Source organism: Sceloporus occidentalis, unplaced genomic scaffold (assembly GCF_023333645.1).
Source record: "Sceloporus occidentalis isolate IW3139 unplaced genomic scaffold, rSceOcc1.0.p SCAF_4, whole genome shotgun sequence".
In the NCBI taxonomy this organism is placed as follows: Eukaryota; Metazoa; Chordata; class Lepidosauria; order Squamata; family Phrynosomatidae; genus Sceloporus; species Sceloporus occidentalis.
In genome coordinates, this window is record NW_028316984.1 from 202601812 (window position 1) to 202620455 (window position 18644).

General features: G+C 44.2%; 1 protein-coding gene across 2 annotated transcripts in view; it reads left to right on the forward strand.

Moving 5' to 3' along the window:
- The window catches only part of MDGA2 (MAM domain containing glycosylphosphatidylinositol anchor 2), a 515550-nt gene that overhangs the window by 164923 nt on the left and 331983 nt on the right, over positions 1 to 18644 (forward strand). For both annotated transcript variants that reach the window (XM_089522969.1, XM_089522970.1), the window contains exon 2: positions 11240 to 11379. In XM_089522969.1, the coding sequence (XP_089379095.1) occupies positions 11240 to 11379 (140 nt within the window). The remainder of the gene's footprint in view (positions 1 to 11239; positions 11380 to 18644) is intronic.

An 18644-nucleotide genomic window follows, 5' to 3' on the forward strand; every position in this document is an offset into this window, starting at 1 on the left:
ATTAATTCTATTCTGACCATGCAACAAGCAAAATCCCCCCCAAAAAACTCACCTTTCCATTAGAATTATAAACTCATAGAGCCTGAAGGGAGCCTAACGGGACGGTCATGGACAGAAGGGGCCCATCAAAAATTAAAAAACATAGCCATTTAAGATTTATAGTTTATATCAGAATCATATCATAGAATCATAGATTCCTGGAGTTGGAAGATACCCCAAGGGACGTCCAGTCCAACCCCCTGCCAAATTCTTCTTCCATAATTTATGTCATTGCAACATGTTTAATTAGAGATATCTTATCCATTTATCTTAAGAGTATACACTCTTGGCTGTCTTATATCATCTATGTCTAAACACTTTGATGTGATTGTTAAGCAAAGTTATCATTATATCATGTATGTTTTTTAAATGATGCATGCTTTTGTTGATAGAATCATAGAACCACAGAGTTGTAAGAGATGCCAAGGGCCATCCAGTCCAGCCCCATTCTGCCATGCAGGAACTCTCAATCAAAGCATCCCTGACAAAGCATCCCTCTGCTTAAAGACCTCCAAAGAAGGAGACTCCTTCGGGTTGTGAGCCTTTATGTAATTTCTGACTTATGCTGACCCTATGGCAAATCTATCACAAGGTTTTCTGCAGCTGAGAGGATGTGATTCACCCAGTGAGTTTCAACAGCCAAGTGGGGATTGGGAATCAAACCACATTTTCCAGGGTCCTAGGATAGGTTCCCCTTAGGGTCACCATAAGTCAGAAACAACTTGAAGGCACACAACAACAACAACAACAACAACAACAACAACTACTACTACTACATGAACAATTCCTACGGTCAAACAACTGCAACATGATAGCTGTCAGATATATGCTTTACCCTGCTTTTATTTTATTTTTTTCTGATTGTTTAATTGTGTTTTAACTTTAGTTTCTTGTGAAATTTTAACTTTTTTTGCTAAAGGTTGTGCTTTATAAAAAGAAATTATTTTCCCCTGTCATTCAAAAAGACCACTCCTTTTAAAAATCTATCTATCTATCTATCTATCTATCTATCTATCTATCTATCCCTATATCTATATTTCGTTGTACTCCACCTTAAATGCCAATATGGGGAAAAAGCAGAATAGAAATAGTACTAATACTAATAATAAATTATTGTTGTTCTTATTTAGGTTAATTTGTCAAAACTACATCTCTACAGGGCTGAATTTCTCCTTGCTTCTCTCTCCCTTGTATTTGCTTTATTGACTTCTGAGTGCTGAATGCTAATGATGTCTTTCATATCATCCTTTACTGGGCATAATAATAATCCTCAAAAAAACACGCAACCCTGCCCAGCAATAGAAATGCCACAAAGGTGGACGACTGCAGTGTCTCACCTGGCATTTATTTAATCATGGATGGCTTCTCTCTGGAGAAGCTCTGGGGATGATGATTTGTTAAAGGTAAGGGGGGAGGGGGATGACATTTAATATAATATCATTAAATGAGATTTCCTGAACCACAGAAAAGGAAGTCAAAAGCAACAGCAGCAGCCACAATAACAACGCAACACAGAGCTCTTGATTGTGCAGCAAGTCTGGGATCTTTACGGTCTTCTGACTCAGGCGTTTGTCTCCAGGAATTGCTCTGGATCCTTTTAAATTGCAGGACGCAAGTTTTAGGTGAAATGTCAGGAAGAATTTATTTTGAGAAGAATAGCCTGGCAAGTGTGTGTGTGTGTGTGTGTGTGTGTGTGTGTGTGTGTGTGTCACAGGGAAATAGAGAGATTGCAAGCAATTGGTGCTCTTCGGGCATCTCCACAATTATGGGATAGATTGATGGATATATGCAGTATATTAGACCTGCTACACTGCAGAAATAAAGCAGTTTCACATAGCTTTAACTTTCACGGCTCCATCCTATTGAATTTTGGGATTTGCAGTTTCATGAGGCCTCTCCTGTCAGAGGCCTCTGCTGGCTCATCAAACTACACATCCCAAAGATCTGTAAGATAGAGTCGTGTAAGTTAAAGTGGTGACAGACTGCTTTATTTCTGCAGTGTGGACACACCCTTTGACAAAGAGCTGCTGCACACTGTGGAATTAATGCAGTTTGACACCACTTTACCTGTCATGGCTCCATCCTATGGCATACTAGGATTTGTAGTTTGTTGTGGCACCAGAGCTCTCTCTCACAAGGAAGGCAAAATATCTCACAAAACTACAAATCTCAGAATTCCATAGCATTGAGCCATCAGAGTTAAAGAGGTGTCAAACTGCATTAATTCTGCAGTGTAGATGTAGGCCAGGTGTGTTACAGAGAGGTCTGCAAAGCTTATAGGAGGAATTTCTTTTGGAACTTCGACTCTTGAGTCACAAATTTTGGCTGCGATTGAGCAAGCATACTGACAGAGTGCAAGCCTCCTACAGCAACTGTACTCCACTTTCCGTTGGATGGAGCTGTTCTCCTAGGTGCCATTCAGCCGTTTCACACTGGATTGCCTAAACCAGTTGTTAGAAATTGTTGGGTTCACTGAGGGGCAGAAGAGGGAACATTCCTCTGTGCCTCCTTCTCTGACCAATGCATGCTTTTATTCATTCCCAGCTAACCTCTCTGGTTGGGTTTCCATATTCCGGTCTCTTCTATTGGATATCTAATTTGCATATTGTGCAAATTGTTATAATTATGCATATTATTAATTTCCATTATACTTATGCAATTTCAATACATTAATCATTGCTCTTTTTTTACCATTATGTTTCAACCTCAGTACCAGGACCAAGCTTTGAGCTCTTTTTTACACTCATCTGTTCATATTTGCAACTTTGACTATTGCAGATTTGATTATTCACTGTTTTTATTAATATGTTCTCTCTAGGAATATCTAGGTCCCCCAGCGCATCTCTATGGTCAACTTTAACCAAAAGTCACACCGAGGGACCTAGAGATTCGTAGAGAGAACACTCCACTGGGCATTTGTAGCTCCTCCAGTGCAATTCTATGGTCAATATCTGGCAGATGTTGACCACAGAGTTGCACTAGAGATTTCTTGAGAGGTGTTCTCTCAGGTAAGAACACAGTGTTTTTGTTATTTGCGGTTGTTCCACATTTATGGGGGTCCTGTGCCCCAACCCCTGTGAATGTGAAGGGATGCATGTACTTTGCTTCCCCACTAACTGGTGCGAAGAGAAGGAGGCTTCCAAGCAGCCCTAGAGAGGAAAGCCTTTATTCTCTGGGGGCCATTTGGAAGCAAAGTTCCACCTTAGGCTCATGTTGCCAACACAATCACCACACAATGCAAGGCCATCTCTGCTTGCCTCCTTTCCTTTCCTGACTTCTGGGCTTTTTGGGAAAGAGGGGAAGAAATGAAAGAATAAGGTGGTAATGCTACATCTGTGCAGTAGCAACCAGACCCTGCAGGACACAATGGCCTGGATCAGCCTGCAGCAAAGTTGGCCCAGAGCCGGGACATGATTTAGTTCCTTCAATCTGGGATTTACTAGGTTTTCCAGGACAAATGGCAACCCTATTTCTGGCAGCAACAGCCAGCCAAAAGAAAGCTAATGAAGCGTAGAAAGGGAGACAGTCTTCCTCAGGGAAAGAAGGTCAGGCAGGACAGAAGAAAGGAGGGCAAGGAAGGGAGGGATGGAGAGTTGTCCTTGGGGTTGTTCCCACTTAAGATTTGAAACGATTTAAAATACAACGTTTTTAATAAAATCGATTCAAAATAACACTGTTCTTATCCCGCTATCCGAATCGCTTTGTTCATCGTTCCCATCTGGTTATTTAAATCGAAGTTTTTACCTGCAAGCGTTCCTACTTGGCATGAAATCGGTGTTTAAATAAAGCGATTCTTCTCCTCCATACCTTATTTGGAGCTGTCAATCAATAGTACGTCAGAATGACGTAACGTTAATCCGGAATATTTGGAAGCGATTTATCTTTTGGCATCGTTTCCATTTCATTGACTGTTTGTGAATTTAGCGAATTTAGGAATGCGAATTTAGGAAACCCAAGCTCTTTCCAAAGGAACTATGGGATAGGTTTTCCATGACAGCATCCCCTCTTCATGTCTCCCAAGACAGCCAGGGAGAATCCCTTCAGAGAGCACAGAGATCAATGGGGGAGGCTGCTGGAAAAGCAGGGAGGGAGCACTCTTCCCAAAGATTCTCTTTCCAGGGTTGGAGGAGAAGGCAGATTCCATTTGAGAAAGGGAGGGAGAAAGGCTCTATCCCCCCCCCCCCATTGATCAGAGCCCTTCCTTGCCTGGGCGAGATCAGATGCCTCCTCGCGAGGAGCCTTCCCTTCCCTGCCTGGGCGAGATCAGATGCCTCCTCGCGAGGAGCCTTCCCTTCCCTGCCTGGGCGAGATCAGATGCCTCCTCGCGAGGAGCCTTCCCTTCCCTGCCTGGGCGAGATCAGATGCCTCCTCGCGAGGAGCCTTCCCTTCCCTGCCTGGGCGAGATCAGAGCCCAAGCGGGCAGGGAATGCCTCTTCGAGAGGAGCCTTCCCTTCCCTGCCTGGGCGAGATCAGATGCCTCCTCGCGAGGAGCCTTCCCTTCCCTGCCTGGGCAAGATCAGATGCCTCCTCGCGAGGAGCCTTCCCTTCCCTGCCTGGGCAAGATCAGAGCCCAAGCGGGCAGGGAATGCCTCTTCGAGAGGAGCCTTCCCTTCCTGCCTCTCCTCCGTTAGAAATGGGCTCTCCCCACACAGAGGGGAGGTTGCAAAAATAAAAATAATCCTTATCTCTTATTGAAAGACCACAGCGGACAAAGGGGTGAGGGAAGCAAAAATGGCGACAGCCATGACAGATGGGGACAGAAAGGGCAACTCCCCCAAGGCCAGCCCCAACGCAGTCCGCTCCACCCATCCATCTAACACGATTCAAAGGCTGTCTTTCCTATTTAAATACTCCGGTTCCTAACTCGAATCAATGGAAAAACGTAGGTCGGACCCTAGTGTTTTTTTAACACGCGTTAAATGAGGAAAGCTCGAATTAAATTTCTATCCCGCTCTACGATTCGATTTGTAGTGGGGACGATTGCGGGTTGCTCTAGAACCGTTCTAGGTTTAAATCGGATCCTAATAGGAACACCACTCCTTGGATTCGTTTCTGAACGCGGGGTTTCACCTAGTGGGAACAACCCCCTCGTCTAGAGAATACACAACCCTGATCCCTCTCCTCCCCTCTGCTGAAGGCAAATGTGCATCCATGTGCACTTATCCACTGATCAATCAGTGGATAAATGAAAATGTTGGGTTAACACATACACATTTTTGGTGGGGGGAAAAATATACATAGGCAGAACTGGTTGCTAATTATTTTAAATGAAACCCTCGCTGTTCTCTCTTTCCTGCTTCCTCCCAGGAGACACTGAGTGGATTTTGGGTACATGTCTTTTTTGAGGGACTTGGGGCTGACCTAAGGTTCAAGGAATAAATTGTGGATGCTCCCATGAGAGCTTCTTGGAAGTGAATTTGGCAGAAAGTCTGGTGCATGCCAGTGTGGGCAGCGGCCAGGGGTTCGGATCAGCTTTCAGAAGGGATGAAACTGTGCGAAGTAGGTGTTTCCCCCTCTTCTGCTGCTGAAAAATCTTATAGAAAAGAAGGCAAGTCGGCTTGAAAAGCTATTTTGCTAATTTTTTAAAAATCTTACTCATGTTTTATGGCTTCTTAGAAAGCTGTTGGCAGCAGTGCTGCCTTCTTTTCTATTTCTGACTTTAAATCCCTTCTCAAAATTAGGGATGCAGATCTTCATTTGACTCCTTCTTGAATGCTAAAAGAACCGATTTGAAAAAAGTTTCTATTCACTGGAAATGGTTTTGAGAGTTTCCTGTATTTTTCTATCAATTTTTTTTAACATTTTGGGACATTTTTGTAAAATATTCATTTGAACCCCCCCCCAGCAATAAAATTATACAAAATGCTGGGTTTCTGTTTATGTTGTTGCAAAAGGAACAGCTTTTGTCGGATGGAGAAGTCAGAAGCAGCCTTTTATCACTGATGATCCACAATTTCTTTTGGGAAGGAGCCTGTCCTTTCACTTTCCAAATGCAGAAGCCAAGAATGAGAGGAGATAGGTAGTCCTTGATCCAAAACACACTGCAGAAACAATCCAGTTTGAGACCACTTTAATGCTAGGAAATCCAGGTAATTCTAGTTTATTGTAGCACTAGAGCTCTCTGACAGAGAAGATTAAATGTCTCACGAAACTACAGTTTCCAGAAAACCCTAATCTGAACCCAGGGCAATTAAAGCTGTCTCAAACTCAATTGTCTCTTCATTGTGTTTTGGACCTTAGTTCTGGCCCCGATTGAAAGTATGTTCCACTATTAATTTATTACCTAAATTGCAGGGGAACCCAGGAGGGCACCAACAAAATGTATTCAATGAGGAAATTAATTTAGTTCAATTGGAAACAGTGAGAGGGATGTGTTAACAATAGCTGGGATCTTGCCTATGTATAACAGGTCCAAGAACTAAAACTTTCAGAGTGCAAAGTACAACGTAGAGGAAAATCACCATTCACACAATAGCATTCACACACACACACACACACACACACACACACACGAAATAATGAAATTAAAGGTAGTGGCTTGTAGCAAGGTTATGGTAAAACAATACTTTACCAGTACCGATGCGGAGCTCCAATCAGGGGATGATGGGAATGACAGTGGCTCAACCAGGTTGCCTGAAACATGAGGGGAGGGTGGCCTGCCTGTTTTGAGGGGTCAGTGTGAAATACGGCAGGATTCATGCCTGAAATCAAAGGCTTTCATGGCTGGCATCCATAGTTTTTTGTGGCTTTTTCGGGCTATGTGTCCATGTTCTAGAAGAGTTTCTTCCTGACGTTTCGCCAGCATTCTCTGCAGATGCCAGCCACAGATGCTGGTGAAACGTCAGGAAGAAACTCTTCTAGAACATGGCCACATAGCTATTAACGCCTGAGTTCAAACTGAGCCCATGTGTATCAATGCCAAGACACCGTTTTTGTAGACTCTTGAGACAGTTGGGCAGATTTTCCAAGAATAGCAGAAGCAGTGGGATTCCCACCCAGTTGATGGTTTTAACTTCAGAGTTACAAAAGGAATGTTTTTGGTTGATGGCAGTGACACTGATTGAATCAAACAGAAATAACATCGGGATAACCTCAGGGGGCTTAGAAAAGGATGGCGCTTAGGAAAGTGTTATGGGGGCTAGCAGAAAGATTGTCTTAATGTTTTAGGCTGACAAAGCTTTGTGACCTTCCAGAGGAAATGCACACAGCAGGGGGTGGGAAGCAACAATATTCACAGCCATAAAGTTACAGGGCTCCTTTCCACATGTCCTCAGGTCTGTGGCCAGGCAACAGAAGCTCACTTAAAGGTCATCATGACCTTTCCAGGTTCATGCTTATGGCCCCTCTCTAACTGCTAGCCTAACAGAATATAAGAAAATATTTGTACTCAAAAATAACTCAGGGTGTGCAGGCTGTGCTAACAAACGGAAAGAAATGATCCTCGTTCCCTACTTCTGCCTTTCTCCCTCCTTTCTCTTTAGTCGACAATGACTTGCTCCATAGTCTTTGCATTACCAGTGAGTAATCCAGCGGTCAGACCCTTAAGGAACAGTGGTTTTGAGTCTTAGATGCATAAAGAGAAACCAGGATTGGTCCCTTTGTGCCGACTGCTTAATTTTATTGTCCCCATTAAAGTGCTTTGCTCGGGTAATGAGCAAGATAATACATTTCCGGCGGTATATGCAATAAAAAAGGAATAATAATGAAAAGTTGTTGGGTTTATTTTTCTTAAATTAAAACCAAAATATGTTGAGTTAAAATTAAAAAATGGAAAGTTTCCTTCAGGGGGTTCTTGGAGATTAATAAAACAGGGATAGATGTGCCCTCATCCGTTAATTCTTTGTAGTCACAGGAGATCTAGGTTAACATACAGAATTTCCCATCCTTGCAAAGGCTTCTCCATTCAGTTCAGTGAAGGAGCCAGACCCAGGTGTTTGTAGTGCATATTGGATAGAAAATTGCCTGAAAATCAGCCCCAAAATACAAAATGACGTGTTCAAGGCATTGGGGGGCTGCAAGAATGGCAAAAGTGGGATTCACTGGCCAGCTGTGGCTCACAGACTGCACTGTCCCCACCTATGCATTAAACTAGGATAATGCTGATGCTGCTGGTCCTGGATTCAAATCTATAGGTATAAGGAATTTGTTGTCGAGTGTCTTCAAGTTGTTTCCGACTTCTGGCATCCCTAAGGAAACCTGGTGACACAATACAGTCGGCCCTCCTTATACGCGAATTTGCCATGCATGGATTTGAGCATACGCCCATGGCAAATCTGGGGAAATTGTCCCCAATGGCGGCACGCATGTACACGCTCCGCCATTGGGGACTAAAGTCCCTCTCCTCCTTCCCTACCTCCCTCCCACCTATCTACCTACCTATCTATCTACCTACACTCCCTCCCTCCCCCTTCCCCTCCCTGCTTACCTGCTCCATCGTCGCGCCACCAGCTCCTCCTCGCCGCTGCCTCCTCCGTCGCTGCGGGAAAGGCCTGGTACTGCTCATGAAAGCCAAGAGGCCTCCAGGCTGCCCCCAGCCCTTCTTCCGCGGTGGTGGCGAGGAGGATGAAGCTTGCCCTCGTCCTCCTCGCCGCCGCCACTGCCGCCTCGGAAGAAGGGCCAGGGGTAGCTTGGAGGCCTATTGGCCCCCAAGCTGCCCCTGGCCTTTTAAGACCAGCGGCGGGAGCAAGGAGGACGAAGCCAGGCCTCGTCCTCCTCCCCCCCCCCCCCACTGCAGAAGAAGGGCCAGGGGCAGCCTGGAGGCTTCTTGGCCCCCGAGCTGCCCTTGGCCCTTTAAGACCAGCGGCAGGAGCGAGGAGGACGAAGCCAGGCCTCGTCCTCCTCGCCCCCGCCGCGGAAGAAGGGCCGGGGACAGCCTGGAGGCCTCTTGGCTTCCATGAGCAGCACCCGGCCTTTCCCGCGGTGACGGAGGGGAGGAGAGGGAGGAGGGGAGGAGAGGGACTTTGCATGCATGCGTGCCGCCATTGGGGACAAAAGGGACTTGAGCATACGCGGATTTTGGCATATGTAGGGGGGGGGGTCCGGAACAGATCCCCTGCGTATACCAAGGACCCACTGTAGTTAAATGCCAGTACTGCAGCCACAAGGTTGTGAGTTCGATCCCAGGCAGGGCTACAGGTTGACTCAGCCTTCTATCCTTTTCTGGTGGGTAAAATGAGTACCCAGCTTGAGGGCATGCTATTGCTATTGCTAAAGCAACCATATCATAGGGTTTTATTGGCAAGTTTTTTTCAGAGGGGGCTTGACCTTGCTGCCCTCTGTGGCTGAGAGAGTGTGACCTGCCCAAGCTCACCCAGTGGGTTTCCATGGCTGAGCCAAGACTTGAACCCTGGTCTCCCAGTGTTTCAGTCCAATGCTCAGTCCATCACAGCATGCAGGAATGTATAGAACATAGTTGGGACAATTTTTTCCCGAATGGGTGTGTTTGTTTTGTTTTATTTTTTGCACAACACACACATATTGTGTGTGTGTGTGTTGCACAAAAGTCCCAAAGTGTGAACAAACATTTTAAAAAATACACATAATCTCTTACATTCTCTCCCATAGGGGATGATGGGAGTGGCAGTTTATGGAATTCTTTGTTCTGCCTTTGAGAAGAATGGATGGCCATCTGTCGGAGATACTTTGATTGAGATTTCCTGCATGGCAGAAGGGGGTTGGACTGGATGGCCCTTGCAGTCTCTTCCAACTCTGTGATTCTATGACTCTAAGAACAAAATAAGTGAAGATGTGCTTCCCTGAATCTTGATGTCATTTTTGTACCCACTACATCCATGTTCCCATGAACTCTAACCTTGTTGGTTGCATTGTTGTTCTTATAGCTGTCGGACTCTTGCTGTTGTGGGTGGCTTGCTTGGAGCTTCCAACTGTCAAACCCCACTCTCTCCAGGATTAATTGGCTTGCTTCTCGACAGCCTTTATGCATGTCATCTAAGCTGGCAGAGGTTTTGCAATGGGCAGAGAGCTTTTGGCTTGGAGAGACCTGGAATGTATCCAGTGTTCAGGTAGTTGAGAGAGACATCAGGAGATGTCTCCCCCATGGAGACCTGCTGGACAATCTCCTAGGGACATTTGGCTCTTTGTTGGAAACAGAGATGTGGGTCGGATGAGCTGCATCCAGCAACACTATTGGCTGGCATCCTGTTAGTGACTTATGCATGTTTCATAGAAGTTCCCTGATGCATATACAATAATGCATATACAATCAGCACAACTGTGCCTTTGATTTATGCAGATTCAATTATTTGTAGATTTGATTAATATGTTTTCTCTAGGAATCTCTAGGTCCTTCAGAGCAACTGTTGTGGTCAACTTCCATTGGAAGAGATTCCTAGACATAACTCTTCTCTAGGCATTTTTTAGTTCTCCAGTGCAATTCTTGTCCATAGAGTTGTGCTGGAGGAACAAGACACTCCTACAATGATGTTCTCTCAGTTTTTTTAAAAGTTTTTATTATTATTATTTGCATTAGTTTCTACTTTCATGAACATCCTGCACTCTAACCCCAGTGAACAGTTCACTGTAGTTGTGTACTTTTTGGACAAGGTGTACCATTTCTAGTCTCTTAAAGCTCCCCTACAGACATAGCTGAATGTTTTTATGTGGTGCAGTCAGCTCAGTGTTGCAGAGGCAGAGTTACCCCTTGCGGTGCCATTGCATTTCTTTTGCCATTTCACATGCGACCATGCATTGTGCTTTGCAGTTGCACATTTCACATTTGTTTGTGCCATGTTGCAGTTCACTAATGCACAGCCCTGATGTAACTGGTTGAGTGTAAAGTGACACTCCATTTACTTGATGTAGGTTTTGGGTCCATTCTTTTATTTTTAGAACCTCTCTCTTCAAGTGGCATGTTCATGGGTCATTACAAAACGGTGGTGGGTTTCTAGTCCTCATGGTACTGTAGAGAAATCTGGCAATGTCTGGGTGGGGAATGACTTGTTTTCCACTTGCCGTTCCTTGGGGATCGTGGGCTATCTCTGATGATCCTGATGTGTGCAACTGGCAGGGGGCCACCTATCTTCTTCACAACTATGTCCCAGGCTCCCATACCCATGAGGTTCAGCTCTTTTGCATTAGTGTTCATCTTCATGTTCATGCAAATGATTAGATACACCCTTGTACCAGTTCTTTCTTGCACCAGGCTTTTGCTGATGAATTTTCCTTCTGGTTTCCTTTACAGCCCCACCCACAGTGAGGATTATCCACTCAGGCCTGGCCTGCAACATTGAGGAGGAGCGATACTCTGAGCGAGTGTACACCATTCGTGAAGGGGAAACGCTGGAGCTAACGTGCTTGGTGACGGGCCACCCTCGGCCACAGGTGAGCTGGTTGCTGTGATGTGCCATGTGGGCATGACCTGGCCATTTTCTCCAAAGGACCCTGTTCCCTGTCTCAATAAAAAACCACAGCCTGTGATCATGGCAGCAATGTTCTTCTTCTGGAATTTCTCAAAACGTGCAATTATATCATGTACACTAATGATAATCATGGTCATTGTTAATGATACATATTCAGGGGTAGCCATGTTGGCCACATAGCAAAGTACAATAATATCCAAAATGCGCAAAGCAGTGATACCTTTAATTGGCTAACTAGAACGCACAGAATACATGATGCAAGCTTTTGAAGCGCCACTGGCTTCATCATCAGGCAAAAGTGTTAAGAAACATACAGGAGGAAAAAAAAATTACAAAATGACAATGTTAGCCACAGCTTTGCATTTTCTCGAGGAGTTGTTGGTGGGTTTGGAGGGATTTCTATGCAGGTGGGTCCCTCCTCCCTCTGGTCATGTGGCCCTGGGAACAAAACATCCCAGAGACCAGGAGATAAAATTTGAATTCCATTAGCAATGCACAAAGGTTACTTCTTCAGAGATTGCATAAATCTCCATCCTTTGTGAGGTCACAGCTCCTTTGGTCAGGCTCAGATCACTGAATCTCTTAAGAGAACCCTCCATGCTTTTGCATTAGGAAAATTGCAAAATTGCATTTTAATTCCAGCAATTGGAATGGAGGAAGACCCTTGGTTTGCAGCCACACCCTCTTTAGCCGTACATTTCTTGCAGATTGTATTTTAAGAGGGTTATTTATAGCTGTGCTTAAATAGCCTCTCATTTTACCTCTGGGCGAGAGTTTGGGTTTGTGACAAATGCAGAAGCCTGCCTCTGTTCTGGGGACCTGGAGCTCTTTCTTCTCAATGCTTCCCAAACTCTGGATCCCCAGGTTTTTGGATTTCACCTCCCAGAAGCCTCAGCCATCTTGGCCAATCATCTGGTATTTTGGTAAGTGAAGTCCCAAACACCTGAAAGGCCAGGGTTTGGGAGTCACTGTAGCTTTTGTTCTGGCTTTGGTATTCCTATTTTGTCCTCTGAAGATGAACTCTCAAGAGGCAGGGGGGCATGGCACATCATTTGGGAAGAAAAAGGCAAGGGAGGAATCTAATTAATCAACTAAACAAAGGAATACATCCCTGTGAAAATAGAAGTCTGGTAACTTTAGGATGCTGCATGTTGCTACAATATGTCTCCCAGTACAACCAAACAAAGCCCACCTTTTCTGTCTGTTACCCCCTGCCCAGCCAAAGATATCAATTCCATGTTAGTGGAAGGTGTCGGAGCAGCAAACATGTGTCCAATTGTTTCTCTTTAGGCATTTTCAGGGGCTTCCCAGGGGACTTTAAGAGGTCCATGAAGATTATGTCCTTGTACCATGTCCACCTACAGGAAAATAGTCTGTATAAATCTCCCTTCTCTCCACCAAGACAGACATCTTGGGGGAAGGGCTGCCAAGGAAGATGTGGAGAGGCTGGTCCAGAGGAGGGTGACCAAAATGGTGCAAGGTCTGGAAACCACCCTAAACCTCTGAGGAGTGGCTGGGGGAGATGGATATGTTTAGCCTGGAAAAGAGGAGGTTAAGAGAGGACATGATAACCAAGTTTAAATATTTGAAGAACTATCATATTGAGGATGGAGCATGCTTGTTTTCTGAAGCTCCAAAAATAGGGCATAGAGTAATGGATTCAAGTTATAATTCCACCTAAGCGTTGGTAAGAACTTCTTTATGGTAAGAAATGTTCAACAATGAAAGATGCAGCCTCAGAGGGTGGTGGGGTCTCCTTCATTGGAAGTTTTCAAACAGAGGCTGGATGGGCATCTGTCACAGGGAGGGCTTGGGTTTTGACTGGATAGATGGCATGGTCTTTGTGGTCTCTTCCAGCTATATGAGTCTAAGGTTCCATTGAAAAGGTGAGCTTTCGGGTGGGACTTTGGTAGTTGCGTGGTCAGAACAGACTCAAGACCTCTACAACAACCAAAAATTGGGCTATGGTGGGTGTAAGACCAATGTTTGCATTGTAACTGATCCACAGAAGTCCAACCAAGGTTTTCCACATCTCTAACATGGTTAGGTGAACCATCCTCCTGCATTAACAATCTGTGTGTCCACTTTCTATCACTGATACAACCATGGCAGAAAAGAGTGTGTGACTAGCAGTTCTCCTGCTTTTTCTGCAGTGCATGTTGTTGTTATTGAGATCAGTGGTACAATACCAATTGGTGTGTCAGAGGAAAGAAAGGGTACAAGTTATCTAGAGATGCTTTCAAATGTCATGTACCACACTAAAGTCTGGGAATGGAGCAAAATGCAGGGCAAACCAGAGGAACAATTAAGCAAGGATGATATTCTATGGCCCTGGAGGTTTGGTCCCTTGATCACCACTAAACCACTAGGAATCTGGTGGTGATTTGCAGACTAACGCTTTGATTGTGTCACCACAAATCTTAAGCCTGCCAGCGGGGCCAGGCTTTTTCTCATTTGGATGCATTCCCCACAGAGTTGTGCCTCCTCCCAAACATCTCACAACAATAATAAGTTATCAAGAGACGGCTGCAGTAAAGCAGTCTAGGATCAATTCATTTCCAGACATAATTCAGCAGTTCCAACAGACCATTCATTTCCATTCATTTCAATTACATTAACACTGTAACATTTTGAATCTCCTGCGAAACAGACAGTACCCATCATAATAAGACAACAGATGCCAGAGTCGGATACAATCAAAACCTTCAGTACAGGGAGATATTAATCATGCAACAGGATCAGCAGCAAGTGCTTCACAAATGCCAAATTCAGGAAACGGCAGCCAAATTTAGGAGGGTGACCAGCAATGCGGTGTGTCTCTGTGGCTCAATACTGTGGAATTGTTGGATTTATAGTTTTGTGGGATATTTAGTCTTCCCTGTCAGAGAGCTCTGGTGCTCCCACCAAACTACAAATCCCATGATTGCATAGCATGGAGCCATGGCATTTAAAGCAGTGTCAAACTGCATTAGTTCTACAGTACAGCATGGATGCAGCCTGGCACTGACATGAGGGCTTAATGTGAGAATGGGAATAGTGAATCTTTGCGGGGTTTTAATGACATCAAGAGTGCCATACTTGAGAGTTTATCACATGGGAGGAATTTCTCTTAATTTCAAATGAAAAGTGGGGCCAGAACGCATTCACGTGAATTCGTTAGTTCAGCGAATTTACATGAATTCGAATTGCGTTTGAACTGACTTCCCATTGCCCGCAAATAGCTTGCCATTGCCCGAATTTGCGTGTGATCAGCTCTCGCGCAATAATGTGAAACTCCATGATTGCGCTTGGACTGACTTCCTATTACCCGAATTTGCGTGTGGGAGTCTATCATGCAATAACGTTAAACCCCATGATTGCGTTCAGATTGCCATTGGATTATACTTCCAATTTCCCTTGTCTGATAAACTCCCTACTTTTGGTGATAAGTTCCAGTGCCACTGGATAGTTCCTTTAATTTTCACAGCAAAATCTGGACTCATCCTGCCTCTCGTGTGAGAGGCAACCAGCCCAAATCCAATGGGATCTGGAGGGGAGAGTTTGCAACATTTCTAGAAGAGCCTACAGTTTCAGATATTTGCAATGAAAGGATCAATAGTCAAAAGTCATCATGGGGAATCCGGTCCAGATTGGAACCACAGAAGGGGACAGAAAGTTAAATCTGCTTCCTCTCTATGCTAGAATATGTCTGGAGTTGCATAGGAAACTTTGTGGTGGTGGTTGTTGTGTGCTTCAAGTAATTTCTGATTTATGGTGACTCTAAGAGAAACCTACCTTGGGGTTTTCTTGGCAAGATTTGTTATGAGGGGGTTTGCTGTTGCCTCCCCCTGAGGCTGAGAGTGTGTGACTTGTCCAAGGTCACCCATTGGGTTGACAGAGCAAGGATTCAAACCCTGGTCTCCAGAGTCCTTGCCCAGGGCTTAAACCACTACACCACTCTGGCTTTCATAGGCAATGTGTTGTTGTTGTTGTTGTGTGCCTTCAAGTCATTTCCTACTTGTGGCGACCATAAGGCAAACCTATCATGGGGTTTTCTTGGCAAGATTTGTTTAGAGGGGGTTTGCTGTTGCTTAGCCCTGAGGCTGAGAGCATGTGACTTGCCCAAAGTTTCGTGGCTGAGCTGGGAATCGAACCCTGGTCTCCAGAGTCCTAGTCCAGTGCTTCAAGCATCACACCACACTGGCTCTCATCACTGGCAACTTACCTAGCAATAAAGTAGTGGGGATCAAAGATGATGGGTTATAAAGTTGGTATTGCTAGATCATGGTGGTTTCATAGCAGGTGCTGAGATGAGGCTGGAAGAGAAGCGAGCAAGAGCCAAGCCTGTCCAGGTTGCGTCTGAAAAGGATTCCATTGTAATGACGAAACAAAAGTGTCTGTATGGAAAAGTGTGGGAAAATGTGTTTGTTAATTATAACAAAAATTAAGCCTACCTGAAGTGTAAAACTGTATTAATTGGACAATGGTAACATGTTCTGGTCAAGTCGGTTCTGACAATGGAAGTCCCTGGTCTGGATCTCTGGTTTCTTAATAAAGGTTTTCTGAGTTTTAACTACAAGAGCTTGATTTTCTGAACTTGGCATCCTCTGGGATTTGACAGGGTCACGGTTTAGATGAAATCTCTGACACTTCTTGTCGTTTTTCTTGTTGTTATTGCCTTCAATTTGATTCTGGCTTATAGTGACCCTTTCCTTGCCAGTTCCCTCCCATGGGAAGCCAGAAAAAGACTTTCCAGCTGAGTGTTAACTGTCTGTTGCAGAAGCACTCTTAATGGGGGTTTCCTGTGTTCTGTTTTTAATATTATTATTCTATTTCATCAGCCTTTTAAAAACTGCTTTAATGTCTTGATATCATAGAATCGTAGAGCTGGAAGAAATCCCTGTCATCTAGGAATACACTATTCAAGCTCTCCCAGCAGATCACTGTTGCTTTTCAACTTTTACTTCATGTGTAGATTTGAACTGTATTTTGTTGTAACTCAAATTGTGAGCCACCTTGGGTTCCCATAGAGGTGGAATACAAATTAACTAAGCAGAGAAACCAAGGTAAACCAAGATCACTCCTCTTCGGTCCTCAGTCCTCCTCCCATTATGAGATGGGACCCCTGAAGATCATCTAGCTGCCACCACCCATTGATTTCATTATTATTTATTGACATTATCAAAGCAAATACAGTGGACCCTTGTCATACGCTGGGCTTTGGTTCCAAGATTTCCCATGGATAACAAAATCCATGGATGCTCAAGTCCCATTAACTATAATGACATAGCAAAATGGTGTCCCTTATAAAAATGGAAAATCAAAGTTTGATATTTGAAATTTATACTTTTTTTGAACATTTTCTAACCATGGATGCTTGGATCCATGCATAAAAAATCCATGTGTAAGAAGGGCCGACTGTATACATGTTTTTTTCTCTTTATGTTCAACCAAAAAAGTTTTTTGTGACTTCCTGATCTTATTCCATTTATATAGCATTGCAAATCTTGCTTGTTTCTTCTCAGCTAACATGTTTGTTTTGCATCCATATCTCATATCTTTATTTGTTATCCTATAATATTTTTACAAATGAAATAACCTATATACAAAACATAGTTCTTTTATGACGTTTCTTGTTATTATCAACTTTTTGCCTAGCTATCTTCTCATCTCATTTATGTTGCTTTTCCCTTTTATACGGTAGTTTTGTGTGTCTTAAATATATCTTGACTTTTAAATATAGCTTTTCCTAAATTTCTATTTTTATACCAAATTTTTGTTTACTCCCCATGTATCAGCCCAATATTCCACAATTGGTTGCCATTCTTCTTCAATGTTTTATATTGATTGATCCTTGAATACATTTGTTCATTTGGCCATTTCCCTCGTCTCATGAGTCTTTTGTAGCCATTCTTCCAAATGTGGACAGTCCTTTGTCTTCCATTTTTTGGCAATTTTTAATCTGTCCGCCTTTATTAGATATAGAGGCATTCTCCAATATTTAGATTCTTCTTCCCTGTTTAGTATTGAAGTCATATTTAAAAGATGAAAATTTGGGGAGAGTGGGAAGTAAACTTTCAAAAAAAAAATTGGATAGTCATGTGAATTTTTGACAATATTTTGACCATTTGTGGACATGAACTCAGTTGGAAGTTACTAGGGGCTTTAATTGGTACTTTTCCCACCTCTGACTCCGCAGAGGCTTTCTCTTTGTTCACGCTCCTGGGAGATACAAATCCTATATGCATGTGCACATACACAAACACACACACACGCACACATGTACACACCAAAGAAGACACGTGACAAGAGCTGTGGGAAAGTAGAGCTCTTAAAAGATAAGCTTTTATTCTAAGCATGCACTCTACATTAGCAAAAATACATGACGGTGCTACTCAAAGTACAGTCAGCCCTTGGTATTTGCAGGGAATCCCTTCTGGACCCCAACACAGAGAAGAAAAAACACAGGACCTCAAGTCCCACTGTCCTCAAAGACGGTGCAATGTGTGTGCAGCTGCTAGCAAGGCCTCATGCATGCACCACCATTGAAAACAATGGGCTTGCCCACCACAGATGCTCAGATCTATGTATGGCAAGCCCATGGATGGCGAGAGCCCACTGTAGCTACAAACAGCCTATGTCAGGGGTCGGCAACCTACAGCCCGCGGGCCGGATGCGGCCCGACAAGGCCTTGGGACTGGCCCCAGCCTGGTCCTGCCACCGATTGCTGCCCCCACTGCAGTTTCCGCGCTGCTCCAGGAGCCATTTTGAGTTCGGCCCCCCCAGTTGTCTGAGGGACAGCAACCCGGCCCCCGGCTCAAAAAGGTTGTCTACCCCTGGCCTAGGTCATAGTCAGCCAGAGTTAAAAGGAAACTAATTTCCTTATGTAAATATTTAAACATGGCTATCACCCCTTAACCCTCCCTTCCCCAAGCGAAACATACCCAGCCCCCTCAGCCACTCCTCAGAAGGAATGGTTCAGAATTCAAGAAGGATATGAGCAGTTAGAGCATGTCCAGAAGAGGGTGACCAAAATGGTGAAAGGTCTGGAAACCATAAAGCCCTCCGAGGAGCAGTATGTGGTATGTTTAGACTCGAGAAGAGAAGGTTAAGAGGTGATATGACAGCCCGGTTTAAGTATTTGAAGGGATGCCATAAGTAGAATCATAGAATCACAGAGTTGGAAGAGACACCAAGGGCCGTCCCATCAAACACTCTGCCATGTAGGAGCACAGAATCAAAGCACCC